General features: G+C 43.1%; 1 protein-coding gene across 4 annotated transcripts in view; it reads right to left on the bottom strand.

Moving 5' to 3' along the window:
• The window catches only part of CACNA1E (calcium voltage-gated channel subunit alpha1 E), a 1,300,209-nt gene that overhangs the window by 932,243 nt on the left and 347,437 nt on the right, over window positions 1-20,529 (bottom strand). For all 4 annotated transcript variants that reach the window (XM_073593343.1, XM_073593351.1, XM_073593342.1 and 1 more), the window contains exon 2: window positions 980-1,460. In XM_073593343.1, the coding sequence (XP_073449444.1) occupies window positions 980-1,446 (467 nt within the window). In that variant the 5' untranslated portion in view covers window positions 1,447-1,460. The remainder of the gene's footprint in view (window positions 1-979; window positions 1,461-20,529) is intronic.

Raw genomic sequence — 20,529 nt, 5'->3', positions numbered from 1 at the left:
TATGGAAATGATTCCTGCACAGGGCTTGTGGGTTGCTAAGACGCTAGGATCCCCGGATCTATTCAGCAATCTCCTGGCTGACAGCTGAAAGTAAAAAAAAGCGGGTAGGCATGCTGACTGACATAATTGTCCAAGTATGGCCACATACGGCCAGCTGTCGGCCTGTAAATCTCACAGCCGGCAGCTGAATAAGGCCATAGATCTGTCATCTATTGCCATGATGCTGTAGGCTGCAAAGCTGTCAATATTCTAGCCAGCAAGGGGATATACATACACTGAGGACAGAGTATCCATGATTTGGACACCCCAGCCTCAGTGCCACCCTCCTACATGTGTCAGGTACATGAATCTGTAGCACACACCAACATTTTTCATGTGAGAGAAAAGATTGTCTACAACACTTACAAAGAGTGTCCATGCTGTGTTGCCATTCATTGTCAATGGAACACTAGTGCATTAATTTAACACACTCTGAACACAAATGCTATACAAAAACAACAATGCATAGTAACACTGATGTGCTGCATCAAAAAAATCGTGCATGTCTGATTTTGGTCCAATCTGGTGAATTGCCAGCCCATTCATTTGAATGGCCTAGCTTAACACAACACAGGTTGAAATGCACACAAAATGCACACTAATGCAGAAGAACAGACATAGCTTAATTCCCACTTAAAGTGCTATATATCTGTCCTCAGCAGCAGGTGCAAAAACAGAAGTGTACTAAAATGAGTGGGCTAAATGTTTTTAATGAAATTATTTTACTACTTTTCTTGTGTGTAGTTTTCCTTTTAGCACCATTCAGGAAAAGGTAAATTATATCTTTAAAAATGCTAATTCAATCATTGTAACAGCACTACAGAAATACACAGAGAAACTGGCACTAGGAGAATCAATTAAGTTACCATACTCTGTCATTACTTTCTAAGGAAGGAATGGTAAATTCCAATTTCCTCCCACACATGTGATTTGTACTTACTCCCACTCTTTCCGCCGTGCCTGGGGCGTGCTCTGCATCTTATGTGCCTGGTGGGCTTTTATGATGTCCTTCTGCTCGATGAGGCCTCCTCTTCTCCTTTTAATGACATGAGGGCTCAAGGGAAATTCTGAGTCCCCTCCGGTAGCCACCTCAAACATGCTGTTCCCTTCGAAAGGGAAGTTAGTCTCCGCCTCCCTTGCTCTGAGATCATATAATGCATCGTAGCTTGCTGTGCGGGACACCAAAGTCTCCGAAATGGTGTCTGGTTCCAAAAGGTTGCAAGAGTGGGTAGCCTGTGTCAAACCCAACCGGTGCTTGCGCCAAGTCTCTGCCTCTGGCAGTGCCAGGACATACCTATGGGTGTCAGCATCCAAGGAAGGTATTCCTAACGGGCTGGAGGGGTCAAGCTCCGTCAGCGTGTGGGCACTGGTTGAACAGGAGCTTAATCCAAGCATCTTTAGTACCATCTGAACACATCTGTCTGCAGGAAACACAATGGAAGAAATGTAAGTCACAATAGGGTCAAGAGGGGTTATTCATAATTATTTTTAGTCTAGTATTCTAGGGAGCTAAATCAGCTTTTCAGAACGTATTTTAAAAATACATATAGCATTACACAATAAAATAAACTCTTTATAACTTACAATGATGTCTCCTTAGAAGAATATAATTAAATCATGAGAAGTAAAGTGTGTGCTTAATCAAACACAGTTTTGGATAGAGTAGAGAAGATTTAAAGTGTTTGTAAAGTAAAAAATTAAAAAAATGTCACCGTCTCTTTAGATTGAATAAATGTGATCTCTTATGCTTGCACTGCATTTCATGCTGCCGATGCTCTAATATACCTGGTTGATCCTGCCTGTGCTGCTCCTCTTACAAGTAAACTGACTACAGTAGTATGACAGTCGATCCAAGCTACCATGGTCAGTTTACGTCTTGTGTCATCACGCCAAAGATACAAGCCAGCTGTGCAAGAGCACAGTGTGCCGATATCTTCTGTGGTCAGTGCGAAGCCCCGCAAAATCCCTGCTCTTGGATGGGGAAAGGGAGAGAAGTGAAGTTTGCTGCTGAGTCTGATTGCCAATGGAAACACAGAAGCTTGGCAGCAACATCACTTCTGGTTCTGCCGTAACGCCCTGGCACTGGACACGCCCACTGGCAGGTCCGTGGATCACTGAGGAGCTGACAGCAATCATGTGACTCTCATTGGCTCTGTACCCTGTTTTTGCACTGGTAAACAGACAGTGCAATCACTGTGTTTTGCTAGTGCACACACTAGAGCATTAAAAAACAAGGAAGTTCTAAAATGCCCTCGCGGCCTGGGAAGGCTGTTGTCCATCTATTTATGTACAATGGGGAGACAGCAAGTTTAGTTAGTTTGTTTATGCTAAAAAGAGGGCACAAAAAAAATAATTTCTTCCCTTTGCCAACCCAGATATTATTATGTAAAAGTAGCAGTGGCATCATCGTGCTGCACACAAGCACGTGCCTGTGCAGTGAGCAGAGTTGCGGGAGGGACCCAGCAGGCCCCACCAACTACAGACTGCCAAAAGAAAACTACAGGAGGGGGTGGAGAGAAGACATGGCAGAAAGCTCTTGCAAAAAGACAAAGCAAGGTCCATAAAGATATGGATGAGTGAGTATGGGGTGGAGGAACTTGATTGGCCTGCACAGAGTCCTGACATCAACCCGATAGAACACCTTTGGGATGAATTAGGGCGGAGACTGCGAGACAGGCCTTCTCGTCCAATATCAGTGTCTGACCTCACAAATGCACTTCTGGAAGAATGGTCAAACATTCCCATAGACACACTCCTAAACCTTTTGGAGAGCCTTCCCAGAAGAGTTGAAACTGTTATAGCTGCAAAGGGTGGGCCAACCCAATATTGAACCCTACGGACTAAGACTGGGATGCTATTAAAGTTCATGTGTGTGTGTGTAATGGCAGGTGTCCCAATACTTTTGACAATATAGCGTATATATAAAGCCAATCCTTTTTAGCTTTTTTTCTTTTTCGGTAACCATCAAAATCACAGATAAGAAATAGGACTTTACTGGCACAGAAAGGTGTACACATGGTATCATATAAAATGTATTACAAAAGTTATATAAAAACACTTGAGACTGAAATTAGGTCATAAAAACATCTCCGTACATATTACATGCTTCTTCACTGCACTCATCTACTACAACAACCACTGGCAGCATTATTCTCAAGTTTCTTATTAACCACAACAACAACAATAGTCTCCTGCAGATGATCCTCATCAGTCAACATGTTTCTCTATTGCTTCCCCAGGACATATAGAGGAGAACTGCAGTGATGACTAAATAAAAAATATATAAACATTAATAGCATGTTGCGACATACATTACATACAAATGAATCAAGATAAAAAAATCCAGACCCTTTCTTACCGAAGTATGACTAGATGTACAGAAAATCCCCTGGGTGGGCACCAAAGAATCAAGACATGGCAAGGAGAGGAGCAGAAGGCCCATGCTATCCTGCATCTGAGATATAGATATATATCATTTAGCAGTACGATTCTCTGCGTTTTGTGAAAGAGTGTTGTTTTGCACGCACTCCCAACAGGCAAGGTCTGAACCCAGAATTAGAAGAGATTTTCTACAGGACAGTGATAGCAAGAAAAAAAATGTCAGTGGTCTTATAGGAGAAGAATGGTTAAAGCTGATTTGTCCATACTTCTCCTGTGGGTCACAGGAGTGCACATAGTTCTGCACTTCTGTTACCCAGATTCAGCAGACAGTGGGCTAAAGCCTGCTGATGTCACAGAGGCGGCCCAGGCTCTGCAGGAATTCCGACAATAAAATTGGGATCTGCCCAGATGCCTCGACCAGTAGTTGTCTCAGTCTCACCGCTAAGAGCCTGAGCCAGCAGCTCCAATCCTCTCCACAGCTCAGCACTCTGAGGAGCACTGGAGCAGTGTTGCCAACCGTCAGTATTTTTACTGGCAGCCAGTAAAAAATGGGCACTTTTCTCCTGCCAGTAAATGCCAGTGACAGGAAAAGGCTGCCAGTAAAAAATATTGCTTTGATGCTCGGCTTGGAACTGCGCATGCACAGTTCCAGTCTGGAGCCAGCCAAGGCCATCCGAGTGCCTGCTACATGATGTTTTGGGGGCACTTCTGGCAGGGGTGGTGCCTGAGCATGTCATGTGAGGTCATGGTGGAAGGGAGCGGAGCAGGGCAGCTGGAATCTCGTGTGCGGGTCTGCAGGACAGGAGAAAGGCAAGCCAGGCACAGGACTGGAGTGGAGAGAGACTGTCACTGTGAGAGAAAACTGAAATTTGCACTTACAACTGTCATTTTGTAACTTTTGAAAATGCCAGTAACAACGTGGCTGTGCCAGTAAATTTTGGGTGTCGTGTCAGTAAAGTCCAATCTGGTAGGTTAGCAACACTGCACTGGAGGGGCAGAGCACAGAGCCGGTGACCATTTAAAATTGTTGTAAACCCATGATTTTTAATTTTAAATAACAAACTTGTCATACATTCCTGCTGTGTGTAATGATTTTGCACAGACCAGCCCCGATCCTCCTCTTCTCTGGTCCCCCACCAGTGCTTCTGGCTCCCCCCCCTCGCTGAGTGCCCCCATAGTGAGTCGCTATGTGTGTGTCCACAGACACATAGAGCACAGCTTGGGCCCGCCCGCACTACCTCCCCGCATGCAAGATCAGGCTCAGGTAAGTATGGGGGGGCTGGGGGCTTCGGCCTTTAGACCCCTTTCACACTGAGGCATTTTTCAGGCGCTACAGCGCTAAAAATAGCGCCTGTAAAGCGCCTGAAAAAAGCCTCAGCTGCAAACCCAGTGTTAAAGCCTGAGTGCTTTCACACCGGGGCACTGCACTGGCAGGGCCTCACAAATAGTCCTGCCAGCAGCTTCTTTCCAGCGGTGTAGGAACTGTGAATACACCGCTCCTCCACTGCTCCTTCCCATTGAAAATAATGGGGCAGTGCTGCTATACCGCTGCTACAGCGGCGTTTTGCGGGCGGATTTAACCTCTTTTCGGACGCTAGGGGGGGTTAAAACCACCCCGCTAGTGGCCGAATAACGCAGCTAAAACGACGGTAAAGCCGACGCCCGGGCGGCTCAGTGTGAAAGGGGTCTTAGACTCATAGTAAATAGTCTTGTTTTACTTACGTTTTAAATTTTAAATGTCATGACAAAGTATAAACCTGTGAAGGCCCATATCCAAAAAAAAAAATCCATTTTAATTCATAGCTACTCTTGGGGAAAGCAGCAATAAAGAGAGGGAATGTATGGCAGAGTCCTTTCTGAAACTCTGCTGTTTAACATCATCGCCTACCATATTTTTGTGCACCAATGTCTCAGTTTGTCCCTTGTATTATATTTAATTACTTTAATAATAAAACATATACAAGACATGCCATGAGCATAATATTGGATAATTTTCCTGACGATGGAAAGCAGTTAAAGCCGGGGCGGCAAGGGGATAGCAAGATAAACCTTGAAAACCTAATTAGCGATTTTGGATTCAGTGAAGAGTTAGGCACAATGTCAGATAAGGTTGCTTTAATCCAGCCCTTGCAGCTTTTTAGCTTTTGCTATATGACTTCTTAAGAATCCTCTGCTCCTTGCGTTCCGTATGAATTAACGTGTTGCTTCACTTGTATTTTACCAATGAGAATTCCTATGCTACTATTACAGTGTTTTATATAAAGGCATAGCAAATTTATTTAAATTCCATTAGCATTTCTGAGAATCTGGCTTCTATGGGAAATTAAAATAGTACATACAATAAATGGATCACCATGGTAACACCTGAAGCCAATTAACTTTGAGAGTTAGAAAAACAGCACGCAAAATAAGACTAATCCATAAAATATTACCTAATTGTGCTATTTATCAGTCAAACGTGTTGGAAAACCGAGTGCATCGAACTGTACTCATATGGAGCAGGGTTGGCATAAGACTTTCCATCATGGCATTTGTAATTTTGCTGCTGTGTGTCCCAAGAAAGGGACTGGATATCAGTTGAGGAATAAGTGTTCATTTAAAGAGCCAAGCTAGCAACATCAGCTATAGTTTACAGTGGACTCTTCTGGATTTAGGGCTTATCCTTGCCGGAATGTAATATGTTTACAGCTTATACTAAGGATGGTGGGATCCCCATGAGATCTGGAAATCACTACAGTAGGCAACGTTCCTATAGTTATTGTGGCTATCTTTCGAGTCCTGTGTCCAACAGCTGCCCTACTGCATCGTGAACACAATTTTTCACTTGGCATGAGCGCCATTCTAAGAGCCTTTTAATTATTAAATTATTATTCTGACCAATTAAATGAATTAACGCCCAATGCTTGACACAACTAAAAGCATCTAGACGTGTTTACACCCATCAAGCATTTATTACGTCAAACGCTGCAGCCAGCAGGAAAGGAGGAAATTTATATAGGAGAGCAAACACCCTCTGTGCATGAAGCCTTATAGTGTAGATAGGGCAATAGGTTATGATTTTTGTGAAAATTATTTTGCTGAAAATAAGAAATTTCAATGTGGACAAAATGTCACCGCATTGGAAACTTTTTTTTTTTTATTGAACTGCTTAGGCCAAATCTAACTATTTTACATTACTTTTTTCTGTACTTAATCTGTGTTCTGATGCTTCCTCACTGCCTGTTAGTTGAAAGAACCATTTAGAACCCATTTCACCCTTTAGAACCACCAAACATCATCTTAAATTTGCATTCCCCATTGATCCTATTGGAATTTGTCAAAACTGTGAAATTTTGCCCAAATCTCCTGATTTTACAGGGAAATGCAGACTAAATGTATTACCACTCTTTCTTTTTATAGAAACGATCTTAATATGTATTTAGGTGTCTGTAAAAAAACTATAGAAAACTAGAATAATGCTTGAAAAAAATATGAAATCAAATGCAATTTAAAATGAAAAGGTGTTGACCCTTTGAAATAGCTTAAGTAGCATTAAAAATAATCTTAGGAGGTCTAAACATTTATACTTACTTTACAGCACTTTTTCTAAATGCAGAAAATACATTTTATAGTGACTTTGGCTTAATGGAATTAAATATCAGCAGGTGAGGTAATGTCTTTAAAGACCTTTACCACTAGAATTAAAGTTTTATTAAATATTTTAATACTTTCATATTTTTAAACCTTAAATAGCATCATTTCTGCAGGGTAAAAGGGGCAGCTGCCCTGGGCCCTGTCATTGTTGTGGGGCCCAAAGCAGCTGCCTCATACTTGCTAACTATCCTGGTTTAAATTCCCTCGTCCCTTGAGGTTTTAGTCCCATGCTGTGTCCCAATATCTCAGTGTGAAGTCCTGCTACTAATGCTGCCCAGCTCTGCCCTATTGTTGTGTACAGATGACTCACCTGCAGACCCTGTGTTTACATGTAAATTACTGGCATTTATATGTAAATAGCGGCAACCAGAGGCATTGATATGTATATCATGCCCCCCTGAGGTCATATCCACAGTAATCTCTAGCAACCAATCAACAAGCAGAAATCATGTGCTGTAACCTCTAGCAACTAATCAGTGAGCCGTAATGTGTGCTGTAACCTCTAGCAACCAGTCAGCGAGTGGTGATGATACACTGTAACCTCTGGCAACCAATCGCAATAGCTGCCTGATCTGATTCAGTAAACTGATTTTGAGTCTAGCTGCTATTTATTGTATGTATCAGAGCAAAACAAAGTTTTTACCCTGGGTCCAATCAATATTAAAGACGGCCCTGCATTAGTGTATCCGTAAAAAACAGAATATCCCCTTTTAATTGTTATATTGGTTCAGTGTCATCTATCATGGAGTGTCAGGCAGTAAGACCTTCTCCTACCTGAGCTTAGTGCTGATAATGTTGCAGCGTCCATCTTTATCCACTTTCTTTAGCAGTGGGTACAAACCCATTTACTTTCTCTTCCTGTAATCCAGTGAGCTCCCGCAATTCCCAGTACTCCTAAAAAAACACCCAAAGAATGTTAATTCTACTGTTCCCAGCTCTCGGAGAGAGCATCTGATGGGACAGCAGTGACGGGGCACAATACCATCACCAGCTGGGGGTTCCTTCTTCATTGGTCCTGGAGTACAGGTTGCCAGATGAGAGCACAAAAACACATAGCTTCATCTTAAACCCCAGTCACTGTGGTGGGCACCCTGCTAGCTGGCCCCGAAATACAGCCTTTTCAGTGAGGTGGCCCTGTATCTTCAGCTGTCTCCTTCTACACCCATCCCTGGTATTTCTGCCACGACTCCTGGGTTCGGTGTGACCCAGGTAATTAGCTGTCAATGCTGGACCAACAAGCTGTGGGCAGGAGATTTTCTTTCCATAGTTGATGTACACAGATACGGTGATGTTTGTGACATCATTGACCATGTCCATCATTGGGTCAATGATGTCATGAATCTATACATGTACACAGCTCATTGCCCAGCAATGACAGCTAACTTCTGGGTTCAACTAAACCCAAGCTCATCCCTATCCCTGATCAGTTCTCTTTAAAAATCATTTCCAGGATAGTTAACTACTGTACGGTGGCAGGTTAGGTCGTTCTTGTGAATCGCCGCCATTCTATGTCAGCTCGGGAACTCTCGTTTGTGGGCGCGCACCCACTGGCCAGTGGGGGAGCCAATCAGCGGGTGGGGCAGACTCGATGTTCTCCGGCCACCTGTGATCATTCCCTGCAGTGACAGAACGGGGATCTGCCTGTGTAAACAAGGTAAATCTCCGTTCTGACGGGGGAAATCACACAGATCATGTCTTTCTGCTACGCAGGAAGACGGATCTGTGTGTTTCACCAGGCAGCCCATCCCCTATACAGTTAGAACACACAGTGAGGGAACACATTTAACCCCTTGATTGCCCCTGATGTTACCCCTTCCCTGCCAGTGTCATTAGTACAATAACAGTGCATATTTTTAGCACTGATTACTAGTATTATGTCACTAGTTCCCAAAAAAAGTGTAAAAAATGTCAGTTAGGTGTCTGGTCTGTCTGCCGCAATGTCGCAGTCCCACTAAATATCGCAGATCACCGCAACTACTAGTAAAAAATAAAAAAAAGATAATAATAAAAATGCCATAAATCTATCCCCTATTTTGTAGACGCTATAACTTTTGCGCAAACCACTCAATATAGGCTTATTGTGATTTTTTTCCCCCAAAAATATGTAGAAGAATATATATTGGCCTAAACTGAGGAAGATTTTTTTTGGAGGGGGGGGTATTTATTATAGCAAAAAGTTTAAAAAAAATGCTTTCTTTTCCAAAATTGTCGCTCTTTTTTTGTTTATAGTGCAAAAAATAAAAACCGCAGAGGTGATCAAATACCACCAAAAAAGCTCTATTTGTGGGGAAAAAAGGACGTCAATTTTGTTTGGGTACCGTGTCGCACGATCGTGCAATTGTCAGTTACAGCAACACAGTGCCAAATTGTAAAATGTGCTCTGGTCAGGAAGGGGGTAAAATCTTCCCGGGCTGAAGCGGTTAAGCTCCAGATGGTTTTACCAGGTAATTTTTTGCTATTCGGCACTGCACTGTTTTAACTGGTGATTGCGCGGTCATGCAATACTGTACGCAAACAAAATTTATATCTTTTTCCCACAAATAAATCTTTCTTTTGGTGGTATTTGATCACCACTGGATTTTTATTTTTTGCGCTACAAATGAAAAAATAGCATACATTTTGAAAGAAATATATATTTTTGTTACTTTCTGTTTTAAAACATATTCAATTAAAAAAATTATAAAAATCACATTTCTTAATACATTCAGGCCAAAATATATTCTGCTACATGTCTTTAGTAGAAAAAAAACAAATCCCAGTAAGTGTACAGTATATTGATTGGTTTGCGTGAAAGTTACAGTAAATCTTCTACAAACTATTAGATATATACTGTTTTTTTAATATATATACTAGTAATGGCAGTGATCAGTGACTTATAGCGGGACGGCGGGCAATCTGACACTTTGTGAGAACTGACTAACTACCACTTACATCTCCAGTGACACTAATACAGCGATCAGTGCTAATAATATACACTGACACTGTGCTAATTACACTGGCTGTGAAGGGGTTGACATCTGGGGCAATCAAAGGGGTAAATGTGTGTGTAACAATATTTATTATGTGTAATGTGTGCTGATTTTACTAAGATGTGCCAGTTTTTATTCAACAAAAACCAGCACGTCGCTGTTGTCAGAAGAGAGCTTTGTGATGTTTACATACACAAACCTTTCTCCTGTCAGTCGCTCTGACGATCGGCAGAGAGATTTCGGCTATAAATCATTGGCTGGAAGCCGCTGATCGCCATGTGCTGGAGCCAGTGACAGCACAGCAAGGTGGGTGCAGACACGCCCCTCTACCCGGAAATGCAGAATCATGTATATATACGTGATTCTGCACAGCCGGCCTGCTCTATAGGAGTAAAACTACAGTGCACAGTCAGCAAGTGAATAATTCTGCTTTCCAAGCTACAGGACACAAGATTGGCAACAAGGATGTCTCTCTCTACAGCAACCTGCACCTTTCCTTTCACCCCTGTTGAGTCTACGATGTCTTTTATTGCTTGAATTCATATGTTTGAGAATTACATACTTGCTGCTAATCAGGAGGACTTACTGCTAAAAAGTGTGCTTTCCTTATTTACTGCCCTACCAGCAGATGATGACACTTTTGATATGGCTCTCACTGCGTTAAAGAACCTCTTTGTGCCTAAAATAAAATTGGCTGCAGAAGGATATAAATTCTTCCAGAGTGGACAGCACAATGGCAAATCAACAATACAGCTTATTATAGCAGCTTTGAGAGAGTTGGTTGTTACCTGTGGGTTTGGCACTACTCAGTCTCCCAGACTATAGGATACAACAGACAGAGGGTGGTGAAGATAAAGGCTGCAACAAAACACTTTTTTTGAGGTATTTTTTTTAAAGGTAAATGGGATAGGGTTATTCTTAGTTATCATTACTGTCTGTGGCTTCCTGCCTGTGAAAACGATTGCGTCACGGCACCCTGCTCTCCCGCTCTCCACACATCTCTCTCACCACCCCACACCATCTACAGTATGTGCTGGGAGAAAAGGTACCTAGCCAGCCACCATCCTGTTTCCCGATGCTCGCCTGAAGATCCCACACCATCTACCTGTCGGGTTCCGAGCAGTTTGTCCTTTTTCTGCTGCTCCCATGTGGCGTTATCACATGTAGGTTGCAGATCTCTTTTCCCTTGCACTAACTTTTTCACTGGTGAGTAGGGATGAGCCGAACACCCCCCCTGGTTCGATTCGCAGCAGAACATGCGAACAGGCAAAAAATTTGTTCGAACACGCGAACACCGTTAAAGTCTATGGGACACGAACATGAATAAACAAAAGTGCTAATTTTAAAGGCTTATATGCATGGTATTGTCATAAAAAGTGTTTGGGGACCCGGGTCCTGCCCCAGGAGACATATATCAATGCAAAAAAAAGTTTTAAAAATGGACGTTTTTTCGGGAGCAGTGATTTTAATAATGCTTAAAGTGAAACAATAAAAGTGAAATATTCCTTTACATTTCGTACCTGGGGGGTGTCTATAGTATGCCTGTAAAGTGGTGCATGTTTCCTGTGTTTAGAACAGTCCGAGAGCAAAATTTCATTTCTAAAGCAAAAAAAATTAATTTAAAAGTACTCGCGGCTATAATGAATTGTCGATCCCGGCAATACACATAAAAGTCATTGAAAAAAACGACATGGGATTCCCCCACAGTCCATTACCAGGTATGAATATTAAGGGGAACCCCGGACCAAAATTTTAAAAAAAATTGCGTGGGGGTCCCCCCAAATTCCATACCAGACCTGAATCTGGTATGGATATTAAGGGGAACCCCGTGCCAAAATTTTAAAAAAATGGCGTGGGGGTCTCCCTCAAAATCCATACCAGACCCAATTTTAAGGGGAACCCTGTGTCAAAATTTTTTAAAAAATGGCGTGGGGGTCCCCCCAAAAATCCATACCAGACCCTTATCTGAGCACGCAATCTGGCAGGCTGCAGGAAAAGAGGGGGGGATGAGAGAGCACCCCCTCCTGAACTGTACCAGGCCACATGCCCTCAACATGGGGAGGGTGCTTTGTGATAGCACCCCCCCAAAACACCTTGTCCCCATGTTGATGGGGACAAGGGCCTCATCCCCGCAACCATTGCCCGGTGGTTGTGGGGGTCTGCAGGTGGGGGTCTTATCAAAATCTGGAAGCCCCCTTTAACAAGAGGACCCCCAGATCCCGGCCTCCCCCCTGGGGGGAGGTTACGTCACCATGTGGCCCTGCCCCCTCTGACGCTACAGGAAAGCCATAGGGATGTACCCGTGCATCAGAGGGGCCGAGGGTCACCCAGCGACGTCATTGTGTGGCCCCGCCCTCAGTTATAAAAGAACTGTCACCTGAGAGGCCGGTCATTATGGCAGGTGCCTCCCATGGAGGCAGATCAATGGCGGCGTGCGGCTTTTTTTTTTTTTTTGGTCCGTCGGAGCGAGAAAAGAAGAAGATGAATGGACTTCATGGATTACTTATTTTTTTACTTTTTAATAAAGGACTTGTCCCAAGGCGTGTATTGTGGTTTTTAGTATTTTCACACTTTTTTTGTGAAATGGTAGGGGTACCCCGTTACCATTTCACGCGGGGGTGGAGGCCGGGATCTGGGGGTCCCCTTCTTAAAGGGGGCTTCCAGATTCCGATAAGCCCCTCTGCCCGCAGACCCCCACAACCATGGGGCAAGGGTTGTGGGGATGAGGCCCTTGTCCCCATCAACAAGGTCCCCATCAACATGACAAGATCCAGGCACACGCCCTTTTGACAAAAATTAGACGCTCGGTTGGCCAACAATCTGATCGTGTGTACGAGGCTTAAGGAAGGATTTCCCTAACTTTGAAGGGATGTTCTGTCATTCTCTTTTGTGTTTCAAGACAAGGATTACAAAAGTTCCCTTAAACTATTTTTGATCAGGTTTTTGTGACAAAAATGGTCTTTCATTGGTATCACTTTTTTATGTTTTTTCCAAAAAAAAAAAAAAGATAGTGGATAAAGAATAGAACTGAACGTAGTGACAATACACACAAAGAATAAATGCAAAGTACACAATGCAAAATTAACAAAACAATCCTGAATACACCCAAAAACACATCCTCTAAATAAAGAAAAAAGTTTCAAAATTAGTTTTTCTAAAGTCACTTTTCTATTGCTGATTTTTGCCTTCATGCTGTAGGGAGAGTCAGCATTACCTAACTGCTATGCCAACAGCCACCAGGAGGCCATAAGGCTGCATGCATGCAAGTGGGCTGGCCAGCACACACAGTGACAACCTACTAATGCATCCAAAGAAATATAAAAAGCTGTTTATTCAATCTGCCACAATCTTTACAGAATTGAATATCAGTTTTGGTTGGACTTCTCATTTAAGGGATTTTGGTATATAAATACATTTGGATATATTTCCCAATCTGATCTAATTTCCTGGAATAATAAATTATAGTTTTAAGACACAGTTCTATTTTCATATTCCAACTTTCTCAGCCATGTTATTTCTAGGAAAAGCAGGCTGAGACTTCAACAGAAAAGCATAAACCAATTATATAGAAATATATTCTGCTTTTTCCAGGAAGTCATCTTATGCTGAAGGCTTTCAGCTTTTCTGCATTTCTGTGATGTTCCTTATGAACATAGCTGGAATGTGTCAAAATAACGGGCAAACCCTGGAAGAGGTGTATGAGCCACTTTCTGTCTGTAAATACAGCAATTAGCTTAATTGCGGTTTGCCACCCTTCCTACCCCTTGTGTTTTCTTATAGAACGGCTAATGCTAAGGAACTTGTATTGCAGCTTCAGCATTAATTGTGCTCAAACAAAAATTAATATAATTTCTTCTACAGCAATATTTTTTAATAAAGACAATTAACAATTAACTACTAATTGGTGCAACAGATATATGATCTATGAAGAACCCTTCCTGCATGCAGGGCTTTATTAATAGTTTCCGATTTCTAGGTCTAAATTTGGTTCATCTCTACTGATACTCTTACAGCATCAAGGTGCCACCCCAGGTTGTTAGAGGACATTGAAAAAACAGAAGAATACTGATAAGGCCACCCCGCTGCTCCTTTCCTGTAACTATGCATAGGCAAATCAGTAGAGTCCTCATTGGCAATAGGTGTTGCCCCAACTCCCAGTCTTAATGCTTCTGTACTAGGAAATACAAGAAGCAGATATCAAGACAGATTTAAAAGATAAATTCACCTTTGTAATAAAATCCACTATACTGTTAATGGTCCCCTGTACTTTAAAAACACTGTGTAACTTTACAAATTGAATTTAAAAAGCCTGGCTGACAAACTGCTAATGATAAAGAACAATGCTGTCCTGTTATCTAGCGTGCTCTGAACATTGGACGTTCCCATCATCCCAGCATCCTAGCTGTGAATTCTTGTTTTAGTAATGCTGGTAGCATGCGGGGATGGGGTCCAGGATCACAGGCAGGACGGCGTAGATCTCTCCCATTAAGTATTTTTTCCAGCTTGACAGTAGGTAAGCCCCACTGGGCCTACAGGTATGGCACTTACAATAAACTCCAAATTTAAAAAATACAATGTCTTTAAAAGTACTGGGACCCATTGACTGCATATAGTGCATTTTATTACAAAGGTGAACTTAGGCATTAAAGTGTATGTAAAGCCAAACCTTTTTTAGTTTTGTATAGAGTAAAGAATGCTTAAGATTTAGATCTATGTCCCATTATGGAGATTGCTCTTCACTTCCTGTCTAATGAGACAGCAGGAAGTAAGAGGAGACCTCTCCAAAGTGAGGGGATAGCCTCTCTTAAACAGCTGTCAACAGAACAGGTTTCCTCATTGGAGGATTTGCCCTCACCTCCTGTTAAGGAGACAAGTAAAAAATTGTGGATTCCATTTTTTGTACTAGACACAATGGTCCAGAGGGCAAATAGTGGGGATGATTCTCCCCATTTGGGACACAGACAGCAATCAAAACTTTAAGAACAACATACTGTATTTAAAGAGGTACTGGGAACTTTCAAACTTGTACATGCTTGCAGGGGAAGGAAAACTTCAAACAAGCTCAATAACTCTGATGAGGCGGCTCTCATACAGTAAGACTTCTCTCTATGGGCACCCTACATTAGCTGAAATACAGAAAGGAGATGAAACAGTCCAATACATTTTTCAATATCGGTAAATAAGTCATATAAAACGATTTGTTTCAGGGTAACAGCACCACCCCCAACTCAGAGCTACAAGAATGAACATAATACTAGTAATAATGATGAAAGGTGAGTAAGTAAAATACAATCAGCGCAAAAAATGCATAAAAACACTAACAATTCTAAAAACATAACATATAAATCCTGCAAGCACTGTAAAAATGGTTGGGCGGCTGTAAGATAATTTTTACAATAAAGCCTGATGCCTGCTGGTCCCTGACCTTTGGATTTCTGTCTTCTATTTGCTGTTGCCCATACTTTCCCTTGCATTGAGGAAGAGTGGGCTTTGCTTGTAGATTATTTACCTGCAGGCATGTGTAGCACCCTCTACTCTTGGTAGGTGCTAGTAGCAGGTGGTTTGGGGTGGCTCAGAGTAGGCTGGCTTAATTTTTTGGTTACCTCCCTTCTGCTTCTAAAGTCTTCTAGAAGGAAGAATGGGAAGAGAGGTTGGGCTGTCTGGGGTGTCTCAGGGAGCCCTGATCAATTCCCAACTAGGATTGGCAGGGGGCAGGCTCCCTTGAAATACCCAGGGTCAGCCCTGGGTATGTCAGGTGGAAGAACTGGGAGATGGAGTACTAGCTGTCGTGGCCTTTGAGGAAGTTCCCCAGTCTGGGGGGGGGGTGACGTTGGGCCTGGAGCTCGGGAGTGGAAGGATCCCTCATACAAACCACAAAGGTGTCCTGACCAGGAGCGGATTGGGAAGATGTAATATGAGATGGATGTAAAGCCAGTGAGGACTGTGGTGTCATGGGCAGTGGAGACAGGCAGCTGCAGCCAAGAGGGCTGGCAGGGCCTGAAGAGGGCTGACTGGGATCAGTAGTCAACCTAGGACAGCTAACACCAGAACTTTCCATTCTTTTTGCTACACCAAAGGAGTCCACGGTCCCTGCCTGCAAAGGGCTGTTGCTAGGGCCTGGCTGAAGCAAGTGTCAGGCCTAACCACGTGCTGTGCCTGTAGAGCTGTGCTGGAGGAAGGAATAGTCTGCAGCAAGAGTTGTGCTGGAGGAAGAGGAGAGTTTATAATTTGTCCCAAACTATTGAAAAATCTTTCTGGGCATCCCATTAATTCCTTAACCCCATCCAAGTTATAATCCCTCAATAAAAACACAAAACAAAGCTAATGAACTGTTTATTCTCATGGAGTGTCTGAGAAGTGAATTCCGGGCTTGGCAGGGTGACAAGTGGATCACAATATCCAGCAGGTACCGCTACACATGTCAAATGTGAAAAAAGTACAACTGGCTGCTGAGGGTCTGGGAGGTGGGAGAATATGCTGGCAAGATAGAGGAATTATAGACCTTCCTAGTCTGCTACGTGCAGACCAATCACCACATTGTTACCAAAAGTATTCAAACAATGAAAAATACATAAATATATATGTAAAATAAAAGTCACATTTGTAAAAACAAAGAAAAATAAATACGGTTGGGAATCTGCTACTCTGGGTCAACACAGTTCAGGAATTATATGAAAGATGTGTCAGTACAAAGGGTTTGGACAAAGTGGGGCTCAGACTGCCAGATGTAGCTTTTCTAAAGCAGCTCCACAGCAGGGGCCAGGATGGAAAGCAGTGGGAGATGAGCGAACATACAGTTGTGCTCATAAGTTTACATACCCTGGCAGAATTTATGATTTCTTGGCCTTTTTTCAGAGAAAATGAATGATAACACAAAAAAAATTCTTTCACTCATGGTTAGTGTTTGGCTGAATCCATTTATTATCAATTAACTATATTTGATCTTTTTAAATCATAATCACAACAGAAACTACCCAAATGACCCTGATCAAAAGTTTACATACCCCAGTTCTTAATACCGTGTATTGCCCTCTTTAACATCAATGACAGCTTAAAGTCTTTTGTGGTATTTGTGGATGAGGCTCTTTATCCTCTCAGATGGTAAAGCTGCCCATTCCTCTTGGCAAAAAGCCTCCAGTTCCTGTAAATTCTTGGGCTGTCTTGCATGAACTGCATGTTTGAGGTCTCCCCAGAGTGGCTCAATGATATTGAGGTCAGGAGACTGAGATGGCCATTCCAGAGCCCTCACTTTATTCTGCTGTAGCCAATGACAGGTTGACTTGGCCTTGTATTTTAGATCATTGTCATGTTGGAATGTCCAAGTACGTCCCATGTGCAGCTTCCTGGCTGATGAATGCAAATGTTCCTTCAGTATTTTTTGATAACATACTGCATTCATCTTGCCAAAAATTTTGACCAAATTTCCTGTGCCTTTGTAGCTCACACATCCCCAAAACATCAGCGATCCACCTCCGTGTTTCACAGTAGGGATGGTGTACCTTTCATCCATAGGCCTTGTTGACTCCTCTCCAAAGCGTTTATGGTTGTGGCCAAAAAGCTCAATTTTGGTCTCATCACTCCAAATGACTTTGTGCCAGAAGGTTTGAGGCTTGTCTCTGTGCTGTTTGGCGTATTGTAAGCGGGATACTTTGTGGCATTTGCGTAGTAATGGCTTTCTTCTGGCGACTCGACCATGCAGCCCATCTTTCTTCAACTGCGTCCTTATTGTGCATTTTGAAACAGCCACACCACATGTTTTCAGAGAGTTCTGTATTTCATCTGAAGTTATTTGTGGGTTTTTCTTTGCGCCCCAAACAATTGTCCTGGCAGTTGTGGCTGAAATTTTAGTTGGTCTACCTGACCGTGGTTTGGATTCAACAGAACCCGTCATTTTCCACTTCTTGATTAGAGTTTGAACACTGCTGATTGTCATTCTCAATTCCTTGGATATCTTTTTATATCCCTTTCCTGTTTTATACAGTTCAGTAGTATTTTAATACTGTAATCGTATTTGTAAGTACAGTATTAAACAGATAGAAAATGTAGATGACACTTCCACCTGAATGTGGCAGTATTCATTTGCAAGCTGAAGGCTCATGGTGTGATTGAAGCTCCGGACTTCATATGATACCTAGGTAATAGGGCATGGTGCTGGAGGATGTTAAGATACAGCTTGCCAGAAGCAGGAACGTGAAGTGGTATTAAACCCAAAACTACAAATAGAATATACAGTATATCACAGCATAACAATAACTGGACATGGTGGCTGCATTTGTTTTCTATTTTAAGTTTTTTTTACCTCTGTTTTCTTCTGGTGATCTGGTCAGTAACACACCTCCTGCATTACAGTGCCTACACTCTGGATGAAGGAGCAACAGACACACCTTTAGTGTTAGATCTACTAGCAAATTGAGATACACTAACACATTGAAGCCAAACTCCAGCTAATGCTTTTCAAACTGTTAAAACAACCGTATTGTTTCTTTTTGGATAAATGTTATACTGATGTAGCACCCAGGTGTTTAGGCATCCTTAGACCAAGGCGTGGTTCCCTCTGCCCAGTCTATGTCTGGATAATAAAAATCCCCCATTATGATAACACTTCCCATCTTTGCTGCTAATGCAAACTGTGTTAGGAGGTAACATCTTTGCTTCATATAGACTGTGTTATTGTGCATCCCAACAATGTGGGGAAGAACCAACATGTCTCATTGCTCATGGGAGAGTGTCAGCCTGTTCTTTTGACACTTTACGCCAGTGCTGCAGGGGTTAAAAGGACTCCAATAAGGTTTTGGTGAGCTGCACAGAGGGTAGAGCGGGCGCTGAAGTTTCCAGAGAGTGTGTGGACCAATCTTCTGGCAGGGGGAGGAGCTACCGCTCTGCAGAGGAGGATAAGGAAGTATTGCCAAGGGGCACCTGGTTGTTGGGTGGAGAAGATGGCGCAGTTTGGAAATATGATGTCGGATTGGAAGGTGTATGTTCCGGGTGTTGGCCCTGGTCTGAGCGGGTCTAAGAGCATCCTGACTGACAATGGAGGGCGGTATACACCTAAGGGTAGTCTTGCCTTGTATACGGCTGGAGGCTATGAAGCCTTGGGACTGATTTGCAGGAAGTGTTCCTGCCATGCACCTGTGGCCTTGGAGCATCTGTGGACGCTGCACGGAACCCCTGCTTGATGTAGTCTCACCAACCCAACCTCCGCGGGCACTACAAGTGGATTGGGACAAGAATGTCGCTGTCCCGGCTGGGAATGGCATGGAAAGTCCCCCTGCTATCACCCGGCTTGTGCAAGAAGCTGCTCCTCTCCTCTCTGTGGCTGCTCCAGGACCCAACGCTCCAGATATCCCTCAAGGCCATGGATGGGCCCACCTGCGTTCCTTGATGGTGGAACCACCGGGGAAAAAGACCCCAGAGTCCAGTAAGCCTGAAATGGGTGAAAGTAGTGTGCCAGTGGGGGCAGTAGTACCTGTGGCCAGTGGGGGAGACGAGGTTGTTTCACCAGTTGCTGCTAGCTCCAAGCACAACCTACTCCCAGCCGAAGAGTGCTCCATTATCTCCAATTCAAATATCCCATCCAATCGGATCTCTGAACTGTTTTCAAACACTTTGTCATGGACTGGAAAGTGGAGTGATAGTGAAGAGGAGCACTTATGTGACCTGGAGGAGGATGACATTCCTTCTGGGCCAGCTGTAAGTGTTAAGATTGAACTGTCTGCCAGTACAGCTCCAACTGTGTGTATCGCTAAATCCTTTGAGGATGATCGCTGGGCACGATGAGTCCCTAAAGTTGTGCCAACCAAACAAACCCACGTGACTAAGTTTGATTGCAAACCAGATGTCATTGCTGGATATCCAGTCCAACGTGCACTGGATGCACAAGTCTCAACTGGGTATGGAGACCCTAAAACACTGCCCAGGCTGTTCCACATGCAAGGGAATCTATGGATGGACTTCGCTTTCAGGAAGTACAGTCCCTTGCACCAAAGCATGGCCAATTGCTGTTTGACTACAGCCATGCATTCTGTCCCCGGGGTTATCCCTATGAAGAAGGGAAACTGCTGGAAAATGTTGTTCCACCCTGAGTGAAGGATTGATGGACTTTGGGGCTCCAAAGACACTGGGGTGTTAGGTTAGCTAGGTAGAATAAGCTGTGGCAAAGAGGGCAAGTTCTCACATTAAGCTTTGAATAATTGACTGAAAAGTACCTAAGGACTGTTCTGAATATGCTGGCCACCAGGTGGCGTGAGAGTGCCAGCCTGAGTGAGCCATTGTTCACATTATTCAAATATTGATAAGAATTGCTAAGTACCGTAAATTTCTTTAGGTTTGCTATCGAAAAGGGGTGTCACCCTCGAAAGGGGGTGGGGCCAAGTTTCATCTGTATTCATGTTTAGATTTGTCATAGGGTGTATTTACTGCTTTGCTGCTCTCGGCTGAGGATAATTGAGATTTACTCAACACTCACTTATGTATATATTACACTGTGCCATTGTAGGGATAGGATGTA

The sequence above is a fragment of the Aquarana catesbeiana genome, linkage group LG07, assembly GCF_042186555.1.
Source record: "Aquarana catesbeiana isolate 2022-GZ linkage group LG07, ASM4218655v1, whole genome shotgun sequence".
In the NCBI taxonomy this organism is placed as follows: domain Eukaryota; kingdom Metazoa; phylum Chordata; class Amphibia; order Anura; family Ranidae; genus Aquarana; species Aquarana catesbeiana.
The sequence above is the reverse complement of the archived record's forward strand: the minus strand, read 5'-3'. Positions and strand labels throughout refer to the sequence as shown.